Raw genomic sequence first — 14,894 nt, 5'->3', positions numbered from 1 at the left:
GGATGTTAAAGCAAAGGTTTCTCTTGCACTGAGGTTAGAGGGATGAACTGGTCAGTTGCTTGCCCTTCCTGGACCCTGAAGGAAATGGATAGGGATGACTATTCTGAGGTAGTCAAAGGAGACGCCGCCCCCACACATGTCCTGGATTTCTCTCTCCTGACCCTGGTCAGACACCTAGGATTTATGGCTCCCTGGCTGGTCTCCAAAAACCTGTTAATACTTATTGATGGATTCCTTTGTGGGTGGGCAGTGTATCTGGCTGACCCAAAACGTGGTATGCTGGAGGGGAGTCAGGGGCCAGGATGTCTTGCAGAGTTTTCCCATATCTGCATGTGGACATGATTTATGTGAGCCTTAAAAACATCCTCTGACTTCCTCTTTCTCTGCTGGAGGAGGACAGCAGAAATAAACCAAAACAGCAGGTAACCTAAATGTCTCTTGTTTAAATGAATGGAAAAGCATTTGTTAAATGCTTATATGCTTTTTTGGTGACTTGTATACCGGGCTGTTTATCTTTGGTATGGATTCTCTGATTTTACCAAGCTTTCCCCTCTTCCCCTCAAGCCATTCTTTTTATCTGCTTAACCTTTTCTTAACCTTTTTTGGGCCCACCTCTGTGGCAAGATTAGTGAAGCTAGTGGGCTCCTCCTTATCTAATGTTTGTAAATTCATAAAATACTTAAGATTACAAAAGAAACCAATTATATTGAGTTACACTTATCAAAAAATTATTTTATTTATTTTTTTGCCGAGGCAGTTGGGGAGAAGTGACTTACTCAGGATCACATAGCTAGGAAGTGTTAAGTGTGCAAAGTCAAATTTGAACTCGGAGCCCCCTGAATTCAGCACCGGTGCTCTATCCACTGTGCCATCTAGCTGCCCCCAAAATTTTTTTAAAAGGGCTTGGGTTAAGAACCCCTGGTCTTAGATTATTAGAATGTGTTTGCATTGTTTATACACAGTCGGATGGGAGTTTGTTAGACAAGGAAGAACCAATCCAGAATTTAAAATGTATTATATATCAACTATGCATAGATAATTGAGCTAGCCTATAGATGAAGTGTTTGGAATCTTATATTGTTTTGATTACATTCTTCCCCTTTTTCTCATCTTTCTTTCCATCTTCTTTTTGTCCCCTCAGATGCCCTCCGCTCTCTCTTAAATGGATGTGGGGGAAAGGAGAGGTTTAAGTTGGCTAAGAATGAGCAGAACTTTGGTTTAAAGGAAAAAAAAACCCAACTAGCCCAGGAATTTCTGCTGTTGTGACATCTCAGGCCTCATAACTGAATGTAGAAATCAAAAAATTATGATTGATTATCAGTAAATGTTTGATTTATTTACCTATCTTATATACTTATATGTCCGGTATCATGTAAAAATTTCTTGGGCAAAAAGGAGTCATGAATGGAAAAAGTTGAAAGGGCCCTATACTAATGTATATTACAGGGTGAATGAATTACCTTTTTGAAGTACATTGTCATGTTAAAAAGGAGTCAGGTTAGGGGCAGCTAGGTGGTGCAGTGGATAGAATGCTGGCCCTGAAATCAACAGGACCTGAGTTCAAATCGTGCCTCAGACACTTGACACTTCCTTGCTGTGTGGCAAGTCACTTAACCCCAATTACCTCAGCCAAAAAAAAAAAAGAAAGAAAGACAATGATGCTTAACCCAAAGGCATGGATATCCTGTATTGGTGGAATTTCAGGCATCCATGATAAGTAGATGGAGGAGATACTTTGGGGATGACTGGCTAAAAGACTGTCTATTTTTGGGCTCTACTAAATTCTCCCCATAATCTGTTCTTTCCTCTGGCTTTGCTCTCCCAGAATGCTTAGATGTTAGAACTAGAAGGAGATTTGATTTAGAGGTTGTCTAGTCTAACCCCCTAATTTTGCAGATGAAGAACTTGAGAGAATCTTAAGCAGAAAGTGACAGAGCTAAAACTTGACACCATGTTGGCCTGTTTCATAAATACCATAATTGGCTTTGCTAAGTTTGTCAGGATTTGGAATTAATTAGGTCTAGGCTCTGCAGAGAGCTGAGAAGAGTATGTCGTATAATGGTTAGGGAGAGTTCAAACCCTGGAATTAGGAAGAGCTGAGTTCAAATGCTACCCCAGAAACTTACTTGTTTTATGACCCTGAGCAAGTTACTCTCTGAGCCTCAATTTCTTTATTTGTAAAAGGCAGATAGTATGAAAATTAAAATGAATTAAAGTTTGTGAAGGGCTTCCTGAACATCGAAGCACTTTCTGTCAGCTGTTAGTGTTATGATTTTTCTCAGGTGTTTTCTTATATTACATGGAATTCAGATAGAACCAGTCTAAGGACATTTTGTATTGTTCTTTTATAATTAACATTCAGAAGATTATTGCACAGGTGGATAAAATTATGGTTTTTTGATTGATTATTATTAGAAGGAATGATAATAATGAGTAGGACCAGGGAAGGGAGGTTAGGTTACATAATCGGTAGGTATTTCCTCAGGGTGGAGGTGGGGTGTGCACCCCAATAGTTTCGGTTCCAGACACATGTACTGATTGTAATTGTAGTGCATGCTTCTCTGGGTCATGGCACTAGAGTCCCTTATGAAATAGCATAGTTTCCTGGGGTGGGGGTGGGGGTGGAGGAGCCCATAGTCAAGATTTATTTAATGCTGGTTCCTTTAGGGGAAGGAGTTTTAAAAATAGGTTTGGGATCATGGAGAAATGAAGAAGAGCTGTCTTCTGGGATCTCTAAGTTCTTTGAAAAAAGAGGAAAAGGCAGTGTCATTCCTGACATGGTGGGGAAGAACAGACAACAGCCAATTTCCCACTCTTAGCTAGAGTGACATAAATGAAACACCTTTTGGACCGGCTCCCAGCTATTGCTGGAGAAAGGAGAGAAAAGTTGAACACAGTCTGACACGGGCTTCTTTTGGCTTGGAATGTGGGACATGGGTAACTTCCTTCAGGACTTAGAAATTGTGCATCAGCATTGAATTCGCTAGAAGCATTCTCTTTTCTCTTCCAGTTTCTGTGTTCCCAACTATCTCCTGCACAGATGTCCCTAGAGAATGAAGTATCCCTACTATTCTCCTTTCCCATTTCACTGTACACCTTTCCTAATTCCTTATTACTTAGGCATGAGCCCACCCAGATAATCCAGTCCTAATTGCCCCTAGGAAGGCTTGGGAGGGGCTAAGGAAAAACCAGTCAATCAGCAAGCATTGATTAAGTGTCAGTTATGTGTCTGACACTGGGTTATATTGCTTTGGACAGCAATGATACTTAAGCCGAGTGTTAAAGGAAGAGGAATGCTAGGTTCAAGGGAGGAGGAAGACATTCCACGAATGGGGGGGGACAGTTGGAACAGCAGATGGCCTTTTGTGGGTAAGGAATAGAGAGGCTAGTTTGCAGAGTGTAGAAAGGGGATGAAAATCCAGTGGCAGGGGTGAGAGGAAAGACACATTGGGACCAAGTGATGGAGATCTTTAAAAGCTGGACAGAAGCAGGGTTAGATCTGTTTCTGTTTTATTCTTGTTGTAATAAGGAGCCATTGGACTTTATGGAGTAGGAAGGTGACTTCAGTCTGGAGGATGGACTGAAATAGGGGAAGACTTGAGGCAGTCATACCAAATCAGAATCTGTTCCAGTGATCCAGACAGGATCTGATGAGGGTCCCAACCCAGGATGGTGACTCTAAAAGGGTCAGATGCAAGAGATGGGTTAGGTACACAAGCCAGCATTAGTCTCGCTGATTTTTCTGGGTATGTAGTTGTGAGATGTGAAGTATAAAGATTCTTTGTGTGATGAGACTAAATACACAAAGGGCAACTTCTGCCCCAGAGAGCTCTGAACAGGGACAAAGGTGGACAGTCTTCAGCAGGTGAGTAGGAGTGAGAGAGCCTGGCCCCAAGGGTTTCCTGCCCCCTAATAATCCCTTCTGCCTTTCTTCCCTAACTTTATGGAGCTATCATTATGCTATAACCCTTGGGAACCAGAGCTAGACAAGTGGTTGATTATCCTTGTTTCTCAGAGTGGGGAAAAACTGAGTCGACCTCAGCAGCAGTTAATGAGGCTGGATAGATCCCATGGGATAAATCCCCATGTGCCGAATCCCCAGTGCCATCTTCCAGCTTGGAGAGCCCGAGTTTTTCCTTCAAAACAGGCATTTCCCTACATCCCACAAATCTTTCTGTTCCCACATGTTCCTGGACTTGTTAGCTTTCACGCTTGGAGAAGAGGAAGGCAGAAATCACAAGCTGCCGCCTAATACCCCTCAGCCTGTACAGATTAGATTTTTTTGGTTGTGAGAACCCCCTGGGGCCTCATAGTTTATTCTTTCTCTCCCCAGCGTCAGAATCCCTAACCTCTTAGCTATGTGTTTACCCCCTCCCCTCTTCTCCATCTTTGGGGACTGAGTCATAGGTTGGAGATTTGTTTGAACAGAGCCAAGAGGCTGTCTGTAATTTGAGGGTGGCTGTGCTTCTTCTCCCCAAGAATGTTTACAGGGCTACCTGCCTTTTGATTAGGCCCTGTGGATTTTCCCCTCAAAAAAATGATACTTCCATTCTTGCCACGGAGGATCCTTGGGTCTATATTCAATGGGCAGTTTTCCCTAAAACACCAGGTTGGGATATTCTCTGTATTAGGGTCATGCACCATCTGCTAGAGAATGTGCATTTAATATGATATTACAGGGATTATTGCAGTTGGATGCTTTTGTGTTTGAGTGATTTTTGGGTGGGGGTGGGGATTAGGAAGGAGAGTTTGGATGTAGCTTGTTGATAGAATACAGTCTTCTCTGGCTTATTTCTGATCTCTTTCTAGCTATTTGTTTTAATACCCATCATTTTTGTTTGTTCTTTTCAGTCCTATCTCTTTGTGATGCCATATGGGGTTTTTAGACACTGGAATAGTTTGCCATTTCCTTCTCCGGCTCTTTTACAGATGAGGAAACAGAGGCAAAGTGAAGCAATTTGCCCAGGGTCACACAGTGTCTGAAGATGTATTTGAATTTAGATCTTCCTAACTGTAGGACCAGTGCTCTCTTTCTACTGCATTGCCTAACTATCCAAGATTTTTTTCTTTTTTCTTTTTTTAACTAGTTTTATTTTCAAAACATATGTATGGATAATTTTTCAACATTGATCCTTGCAAAGCCTTCTGTTCCAATTTTCCCCTAGATGGCAAGTAATCCAATATATATTAAACATGACTACCCCAAGTTTCAGAGCCTGTTTCCCCCTAAACTTTCCATGTATCTGCTCTGCACATAGCATCATGGTGTGGTAGAAAGAAAACTAAATTTGAATTCAGAAAACCTGGGGTTCTGTAATCTTGAATGAGTTGGGGTTCTGGCCAGCCCCAACATCCTCCCAGTTCCTTCAACAGTAAAATAAGGGGATTGGTTAAGTCATTTGCCAGGTCTCCTGAAGCCCAAAGCTCCAAATCCTATTGTTTCTGTAAAGGATGAACCTCTCTTGGCTTCTGGTCGAGGAGTTAGGAGCTAGCCAAAGGGAAATGAAGGCTCTTGGGTTCTCCTTAGTCTGGCCCTCAGGACTTGCTGCATCTGACTGGCAGTGATGCTGGTGGCGTCTGTCCAATCCCCGTGTCACCTGCTAGTGGGGATCTGGCACTCCAGGTGGAAAACTCTTGTGGCTTGCCCCAAAATGCCTGCCTTCTATCTCCCTTAGCAACCTGTTGGGCTATACAGCCAAGTGGGTTTATTTACCAGCCATGAAAGATTAACCTAGACAAAGAGTCAGCAGAGAACATTGTTTGAACTTCTAGATTCAGGATAATGAATGAGGGAGTGGATACTTCATGAGAACAAATAAATAGATTTCAGAGGGTAATTTGAGACTTTTGTTGAAGAGTCCTGAGTAAATGGAGGGAGGGAAGGGGAAGTCAGGACTGCATTTTAGGAGAAAAGGAGCAGTTGGTGATACAGAAAGAGAAACTTTATAGAATCTTATCTTTTCTTGCTCTCTTTTCCCCCCATCCCCAGTTTAAAGGAGATTGCGCAACAGCAGCAAAGTATAAAATGTCAGTGGAAAGAGGCTGAGGAATATTGGGGAACTCAGGCCATTTTCATCCTTCTGAGTGGTTTTATGTCCCAATCAGTGGAATAGGTTGGGCCCTCCTACCACAGATCTTCAGTGACATTCTAGTCCCAAAGGGCTGGTTTTGGTCAAAGAAGTTGGACCTGGCCATGGTGACTGACTGATACACCTTTGTGTTTTATTTCTGCTGATTGGGGATGCCCCAGCATTTCCCAGCTGCCTGCAGGGAAGAGATGAATTTGGATCGAGATCATGTTTGTATCCGTGGGGGAAAAAGAGTTGGCAGCAAGTTTAGCTACTTTGAAAGTGTTTCCTTGTCATCTTTTTTTTTTTTTTTTTCATAACTAGACTTATGAAACTGGAAGTTGTAGTGAAGCAGTAGACAGTGCTAGTTAAGACCACATCATGATCCAGAGTTGGGCAGGACCTTAGAGGCCCCATAGGGACCTGACCAAGAAACCTCTCTTTTATAGCCTCTTGGATGATTTGGCCTTTGATTTTTTTTTTTTTTTTTGACCAAAGTTCCAGTTTATTGTTATTAGAACAAGAAGAAACTGCACTTTTTGATTGCTAGAATCTTGCTATTTTCAACATATCATGTTCTCTTCTGTCACCACACTCTACCTTTAGTTTCTTAAACACTATCTTCTTACTGATCATTCTGTTCTTGTGTTATTTACTAATTCAAGATTTTGCTGAAGTACTTTTTAAAATTTTTCTATATTTGCATAAAAATGCTAGTTTGGAGATAGACTGATTCCTAAAGAATTCACTCATTTTTTTGTTAGGATAATTTCTTTTTCTGAATTTAATGAATGCCTCCCTCTCTCAAAAGAAAGACCATTTTCCTTTACAAAGTAGAGCAGAAAAAAAAATATATGTAAAACCAGATTTTTATTACCTACAGCTTATTTTTCAAAGTATATCCTAAATTCAGCATGTTACTTCTCTCCCCCTCCCCCCGTGGCAATTTTTTTTATTATAGCTTTTTATATACAAAACATATGCATGGGTAATTTTTCAACATTGACCCTTGCAAAACCTTTTGTTCCAGCATTTCCCCCTCCTTCCCTCCACCCCTTCCCCTCTGTGGCAGGTAATCTCATACATGTTAAGTGTATAGGTAAATACAATATACAGCATGTTACTTTCAAAACTGTCCTGCATATCTGTATTTTTTTCTTAACTTCTTTCTTTAAAAACATGTTTCCTTTACTGGGTTACTTGTATCTGGGGGGTGAGGGGGTAGAGAAGGAGAAAAATTTGGAACACGAGGTTTTGCAAGGGTAAATATTGAAAACTATCTTTCCATGTAAAATATTGAAAAAAAAAAGTTATTAAAAAAAATAAAAACATGTTTCAATAATCCTCTTCTCATTCTTTTCTTTTTGGAAGAACCAACACTATCGTTAGGTCCCTTCTCTCCACCAAGTCCTTTCCTCACCAATAAATAGTGAAAAAATAGTCAAATGCCACAAATCCATACATTTGTCTTGTCCCAAAATGTATATCATTCTGCACCCTGGGTCAGTCACCTCTGTCAGGAGTCAGGTAGCATGTTTCATCACTGGTCCTCTGAAGTCATGATTGGTCACTGAGCTTATTAGAATTCTTAAGTCTTCTGGAGTTGTTTATCTCTAATGATGTTATCACCATATAAATTGTTCTCCAGATTTTGCTTACTTTACTCAGCATCAGTTTGTTACTCTTCTCAAGTTTCTTTAAAACTTTCTTTCACATTTTCTTATTCATTTTTTCCTTTTTGATCTGATTTTTCTTGTGCAGCAAGATAATTGTATAAATATGTTTACATATATTGGATTTAACATATATTTTAACATGTATACCATATATTGGATTGCTTGCCATCTAGGGGAGGTGGTGTGGGGGAAAGGAGGGGAAAATTTGGAACACAAGGCAGTGCAAGGTTTAGTGTTGAAAAATTATCCATGTATGTTTTGAAAATAAAAAGCTTTAATTAAAAAAAAAATTCCTTTCACATAAGACAAGTTCTGTGTGGCAAATGATGGATATAGGTATCACAATCACAACCATTATTATTTTAATTTAGAAATATTCTTAATATTTATACTCATTACTTTTTCAACAACTCAATCCAGAATGGGCAAGTGAAAAGACCAGAATATTTCCTTTTTTCTGAATATCAGGTCATGAACATAGTGATCTTTCTGAGAGGCCCTCCACTAGAGATGTGATCTCTGGAGAATGGTCTGAGCCAGGGCTATAATGGAGACATATGCTACCTAATGTCTTCCATTAAGACAAAGTGAATATTCTGAGACTCACTCTTGAAAATAATACTTCAGGTGATCTTGGAGACATTTTTCTTTTTTTTTTATTTTTATTTTTCCTTTCTTGTTTTCCTGTCAAGTGTTTGAAGCTTGATTTGAAGGTCCTTCTTACTCCACTTTATCCACTGGGCCACCTGGCTGCCCCAAAGATAAATATTTTCAAGACACATGTCTTGAAGGCAGAGGAGGCCTGGGTTTCTGGCAGCCAGTTTCTTTCCTTATCATGGCCCAATCTTCCTTTCTGATGCTATTTCCTTTCCCTCTGTCCCTCCATTGCTACAGTGGAAACATTATCTGCTATTGTGGGCTCAGGATAATTTTTTACTTCTATCTAAGCCTTAGGAAAACCACATTTTTGAAAGTGGGAGGAAGCCTATCAAAGGAAAATTGGAACCTGTGATTTCTATTAAAGTTTCCCAACAAGTCCTTTTGTTGATGTTGTCCATTTTAGTCATGTCTAGCTTTTTGAGACCCTTATCTTCACTAATCCTTGGCTTATTAATCTGATCTTTTAGTGGGAAGGATGATGGGCTTGAGTTCCTTCAATGAAATTATTTTGACCTCTTGCTGAGATAGTAAAATTGACTTGATGTTAAATTTCTTTGGTGGGGAAAGTCACAAGACTATCTTAGACAATTTCAAGAAATAGCTTTTCTGTGTTGATGTTGTGTTGAGAACTATCGATTTTGGGCTATTTAACTTGCTTTAGTCAGGTTTTATTTGAACCTTTCTCCTTCTTTTCTTTAGCCAGTTCCAAAGTCCTACAAGATGGTGTCCGGCAGATCAGTCAGTCATTCCCTGTCATCAGAGCTGGTAGAATCTAATGATGGGCATGAGGAAATCATCAAGGTAAATACTGTTCCCCTTTCCTTTCTCCACACTTTTCATTGAAGGTCAAAAAGATGGCAAGGGACTGATGTTGCAAAAAGCAATCTTGTGGTTAGAAAATGGAAGAAGTTCCAGAATTAGAGATCTCCAAGAAGGGGTCAATGGTGATCTGCCTGACATGACTTGGGCATGAAGAAGGGACATGGCTTAGATGATCTTCCCGGGTTCCTTCCAGATCTTCTGTGTTTATTGAAAAACAGGTGCTGGGCAAGGGGAGTTGGTGGGCCTGATCTGACTGTGATTCTTTGTAACTAGAACTCTTTCATTCCCCAAATACAGGTTTACTTGAAGGGGAAAACTGGTGACAAAGTCATCCATGAGAAGAATATTGATCAGCTGAAAAGTGAAGTTCAATACATACAAGAGGTAGGCAGCCAAATTTTCTTCAATGTATTCCATTAAAATTCTACTAGCCTGAAAGCTCCTGATGAAAGCCTGTCTTTATACCTTTTTTATACTTGTCACCATACTTAGCACAGGGTCTCATGTTAAGTAGATGTTCATGTAATGAGCAGTTTTAGAATGTGAACAGAACCTCACCTTGTCTGTACCTCAATTGGCCATTTGTAGATTCTTTAGTCTCTTTCCTCTTCTCAAACCCAAGTCTATAAAATTTGCATGAATCCATCAAGTTAACTATTTGTGGGATTGGGTGTTTTTAGTGCTTAGCTGCTTGAGTCCCTTCTCTCTTGGATGCAGATAAATAGTTTTTCTCCCTTTCACTCCCTCCATGTCCCAAATTTGTAAGCTCACACTCTCACCCCAGTCAAATAAAAGCCACGCTTGTCACAGTTGACCCTGCAGAAGTCAAATTAATCAGCAGGTATTTGTTGAACATTCAGTCTGTGCTTAGGATTATTCCAGGCATATATTATTAGTCTTTAGGCCTGAACTATCATTCTATTCTTTATGAAAATCATTCTTTAAAAGGCATGAATTTTAAGGCCTGAGCTATTTTCGGAAAAAAAAAAAAAAAAAAAAGGATCTGAGGAGAACTGGGATGAGGTTAGGTGAGAGGTATCATTGGAACTTGAGAATATAATTCAACATATGTCATTTCACATTATTTACATGTGGATAATGAGCAGTTGGTGGCAAAATAGACAGAGCTCCAGGCTTGGAAATCAAGAAAGACTCATCTTCCTGCTTTCAAATCTTGCCTGAAATACTTACTGAGCTATGTGACTCTAGGCAAGTCACTTAACCCTGTTTACTTTGTTTTCCTCTTTTGTCAAATGAGCTGGAGAAGGAAATGGCAAACCATTCCAGTGTTTCTGCCAAGAAAACCCTAAATGGCATCACAGTCAGACATGACGTAAAAACAAAAATGTATGAAGAGGATTTATGCTCCCTGGAGCAAGAACTATTTCATTTTTATCCTTCTATCCCCAATACCTACCACAGTGCCTAACACAGTATACCTGATAAACCCTAACACCTGATAAATTCTTATTGATTTTGATTAATTAGCTTTTGTCCATTTTAGGTAATGGGTTGTCGATTTTCTCTATTCCTCTATTTTTCAATCCCTGCCCCATTATCATTTCTAGGGAATGCAAATATTTTTAAATGACAACTCGAGGTAAATCTGGCCAAACTAATCCAGGTGATTTTTTTTTTTTTTTTTTTTTGGTGATGCACATGGATTTCTTATTCATCAGGGTAGATAGTCAATTCTTGATTTTTTTGTGAGATGGTGGAGGTATTGGGAACTTGATTTATTCCCTGTATTCCAAAAATACCTAATCAAACTATTTGTCCCTCCTGAGTATTCCTCTGGATGACATGAGTATTTTGAGTGAATGGGCTGAGAATGGAAACTCTATAAATAGATAGATCTGAGCATTCCATTCCCTCCAACCTTCCCACTTTTCTCAGCTAAAAATCACTTGCCCTCCCCACCAGGCTAGGAGTTGTTTGCAGAAGCTTCGGGAAGATATAAGCAACAAACTTGAGAGAGACTCAAGGGACTTTCCTCAGCAACAGGAGATGCAGGTAACTAATGGGAAATGTCTCCTTGCCTATTCCTGGCAGCTGGGTTCTCAGTGGAAAGATGGGGTTGTACATCAGTTAGCATTTGTGGATGACCTTCTATGAATCATGTGGTGAGAGAGGAGACAAGAATGCAGCAATCCTGCCCTCAGGGGGCTTACAATCTAGGGAGCCGAGACAAATGTATGCACACCTGTGCTCACACATGTGCACACTCACCCACACGAGTTCTGTCTCATCCTGCATTCAGGTACATACACATAGCTAGGTAGACCTCATTATGCATGCAATGTACTAGTTCAAAAAATTATATAAAAGTTTAATTTCTGTAAATTACATAATTTTCAAATTCACTAGGGAAGTTTGCTAATTTAAAGAAATTTCAAAATTCCTGTAAAGTGATGAATTTTTTTCATACGGTGGATAATCCCTCCTTAGCCTATTTGGCTTCCAAATTCATATTTTCACATAGTAAACATATAAATAATGCAAGACCACTGGTATAGTTACAGAACTATTTCATTCGTTCATTTATTTTAATAGATTGGTAAAGAGTGCTGTCTCCAGGACAGAAATCCTTTTCCCACCTTCTACCCTTCCGTCCTCTCAATCAAAGCCTGGTTTCTGTATGAATAACCGACATTGATCCCCTTAAAGTTTACAGAGTACCCTCCACAAATGATCTCCATGGATCCTCTTAACAGACATGTGAGAAGTCAATAAAAACAAGCGTTATTATCCCTCATTCTAGATTCAAGGTGAATTGTGATTTGCCCCCTGGCACCCAACAAGAAAGCGTCAGAAATGGGGCTCATGTCTCCCAGGATGATGATAATAATAATAAGTATGTATGTAGCACCTACTACGCATTGTATGAAGCACTTTAAAATTATTATCTCATTTGATCCTCACTGCAGTCCTGAAAGGTAAGGTGCTCTTGTCACTGAGACAACGTCACGCAGCCAGCGGGTGCTTAAGATGCTGCCGTCTCCCACAACTTGTCCTCAGCCGTTGTAATTCAGCTGCCAAACCTGAGCTAGGGGATCCACCAGGGGGCTGACAGTTAAAGTTGGGACATCCCAGAGCTTGAAGGGAACCTTAGAGATACCTCTGATCCACAACTAAAGCCCCTACAAGTGTAGAGCCTGAGCCCAACGTTTCTCGCAAGTCTTGTCTTCCTAATGGATGGGAGATGTGGCTCAAGTCATCAGAATCATCCCAAAGAGGCAGATGAGAAAACTATTCCTGTTTAGTGGACATCACATATGTGTACGTGCATGCAAACACAAAAATATACGTGAATGATAACAGATTGCAGAATATATATGTGACTACTTGGGTGTAGAATATACATGTAGAACGAATGATACAACTTGTAAAAACTACATGCAAACACAATATGACATAGAGTGTAGAATGTGTGCAAACACACGTTAGATTATAGAACATGCATGCAAACATGATACAGCTTGTAGGATCTGTATGCAAACATACAGTGTTATGGGATACAGATTTAGATTGTGAACATATATGTGATACATTGTAGAACATGTGTTATGTGATTGTAGAATATGTATGTTCTGTGTTTATGTATGGTGAATTGTAGAACATATGCAAACATATGATCCAGCTATATGCAAACATAATGTTATATAGGATATATACACACACACACACACACACACAGAGATATAGATACAGATTATAGAATAGGCATGAACACATGTTTTATACATGATAGATCATAGAACACATGCAAACATATGATGCAGCTTATAGACTCTATATGCAAACATAATGCCTTGTATATGATATAGATTGCAGAATATATGTGCAAACATGATAAAGCTTGTAGAATCTAATATGTATTATATATGTTATAGATCATAGAATATGTTTGAGAACACATATAGTTTATATATGAAGGATTGTATAGTTTGTAATGCTGAGTGAAATGAGCAGAACGAGGAGATCATTATATACCTCAACAACGATACTGTTTGAGGATGTATTCTGATGGAAGTGGATTTCTTTGACAAAGAGAAGATCTAATTCAGTTTCAATTGATCAAGGATGGACAGAAGCAGCTACAAAAAGAAAGAACACTGGGAAATGAATATAAACTGCTTGCATTTTTTTTTTCTTCCCGGGTTATTTCTATCTTCTGAATCCAATTCTCCTTGTGCAACAAGAAAACTGTTTGGTTCTGCAAACATATATTGTATCTAGGATATACTGTAACCCATTCAACATGTAAAGGATTGCTTGCCATCTGGGGAGGGGGTGGAAGGAGGGAGGGGAAAAATCGGAACAGAAGTGAGTGCAAGGGATAATGTTGTAAAAAATTACCCTGGCATGGGTTCTGTCAATAAAAAGTTATTGAAAAAAAAAAAAGATTATATAGTTTATATATGAAGAACACAAACATGTGATATAGATTGTAGAATTTTCATGCAAACATATTATGTGTTATATATGATATAGATTGTAGATTATATGTGCAAATGCAATGTGTGCATATATAGTCCTATGATAGTGACTAGAATATATGTGAAAACACATGATACAGTTTATAAAATTTATGTGCAAACGGAATGTGTTATAATGTACATTTATGTAGAGTGTGTGTTTATATGATAGAAACTAGAATATGTATGCAACCAGGTAACAGTATATAGAGATTATAGTGTGTGTTATGTGTATATATAGAGACAGACAGATGTGTATGTTGTATATGTGTGTCTCATTCAGGTAATAGAATGTTAACTCCTTGAGAGTCAGGACCGTCAGTTTTTCTAACACATACTTAATACATGTTTGTGAAATTAAATATAGAAGGTACATCCAGTCCAAAAGGAAGGAGTGTGTGTGTGTGTGTAGGGATGAGTGGGTATGTATGTATTCTGACATAAATGCCTGTGTTCTCCTGGTTACGTTTTGGGCAAAGCACACGCGTTGTTACTGAGGGCGTTGGGTAGTCTGGGGCCCGGCAGGGAGGTAGAGAGAAGCCAGCCTGGGCCTGAGATTGGGCCCCGGAGAATTCCCCGGCAGATTGCTCGGCGGGCAGCTTGCCCCTTGTTCAGAAGCTGCTCCCAAAGCCCCACGGAGGAGATCTCCAGCGAGAAGGCTGGAAGTGCCGCTTTTCGGCGCCCTCTCCTCCCAGTCTGTGCCAGGCTTTTTTGAAATTCTGAGGGCAGAGGAAAGTCTTAGTGTTGGCTACAAGCAGATGCTTGTATTTGCTGAGCTCCGGAGATTGGGGCCAATTCCTAGTTTCCCAGCTGGGAAGGTTTTGGTTTCTCGTTTTTCCGAGTGTACCAGTAAGCGATTAGGTCATTCTGCTCTGCCGCCCACAATACCAGCCCTAACCCCCACCCCTCATTTCTAGAAAGTTTCTCTGGAGTCCCGGAAGGCTCCCGGGTTTCTGGGAAGGCTGCTCCGTGCCAGCTGACCGACTTCATTTTTTACTTTGGACAGGTGCTGTTGGACGAGCCAAATGGCTTCAGGCAGTCTTTCACTTCACTGTACAAGAGCCCCTCAGATATACTGGTAGGTAACAGCCCAGAGAAGCTCCTTCGGGGACCCGGCCGCCCCTTCTTCCCTTGCTGGTATGGGGGGCTCCCCATGAGCCTTCCTTTCTCTTCTAGGCCTCTTGTAGAGC

General features: G+C 40.1%; 1 protein-coding gene across 3 annotated transcripts in view; it reads left to right on the top strand.

Annotated features, from left to right (window-relative positions):
* The window catches only part of TUFT1 (tuftelin 1), a 42,473-nt gene that overhangs the window by 3,848 nt on the left and 23,731 nt on the right, over positions 1–14,894 (top strand). For 2 of the 3 annotated variants that reach the window (XR_007953060.1, XM_051992643.1), the window contains exons 2-5: positions 9,104–9,205; positions 9,524–9,610; positions 11,150–11,239; positions 14,711–14,782. Coding sequence is in view for 2 of the 3 variants with exons in the window: in XM_051992643.1 (XP_051848603.1) it covers positions 9,104–9,205; positions 9,524–9,610; positions 11,150–11,239; positions 14,711–14,782 (351 nt within the window). In the remaining variant the exon portion in view is untranslated. The remainder of the gene's footprint in view (positions 1–9,103; positions 9,206–9,523; positions 9,611–11,149; positions 11,240–14,710; positions 14,783–14,894) is intronic. The other variant, XM_051992644.1, reaches the window with a different exon arrangement.

Source organism: Antechinus flavipes, chromosome 4, assembly GCF_016432865.1.
Source record: "Antechinus flavipes isolate AdamAnt ecotype Samford, QLD, Australia chromosome 4, AdamAnt_v2, whole genome shotgun sequence".
NCBI classification, from domain to species: Eukaryota; Metazoa; Chordata; class Mammalia; order Dasyuromorphia; family Dasyuridae; genus Antechinus; species Antechinus flavipes.
This window is presented reverse-complemented; position numbering and strand designations above follow the sequence as displayed.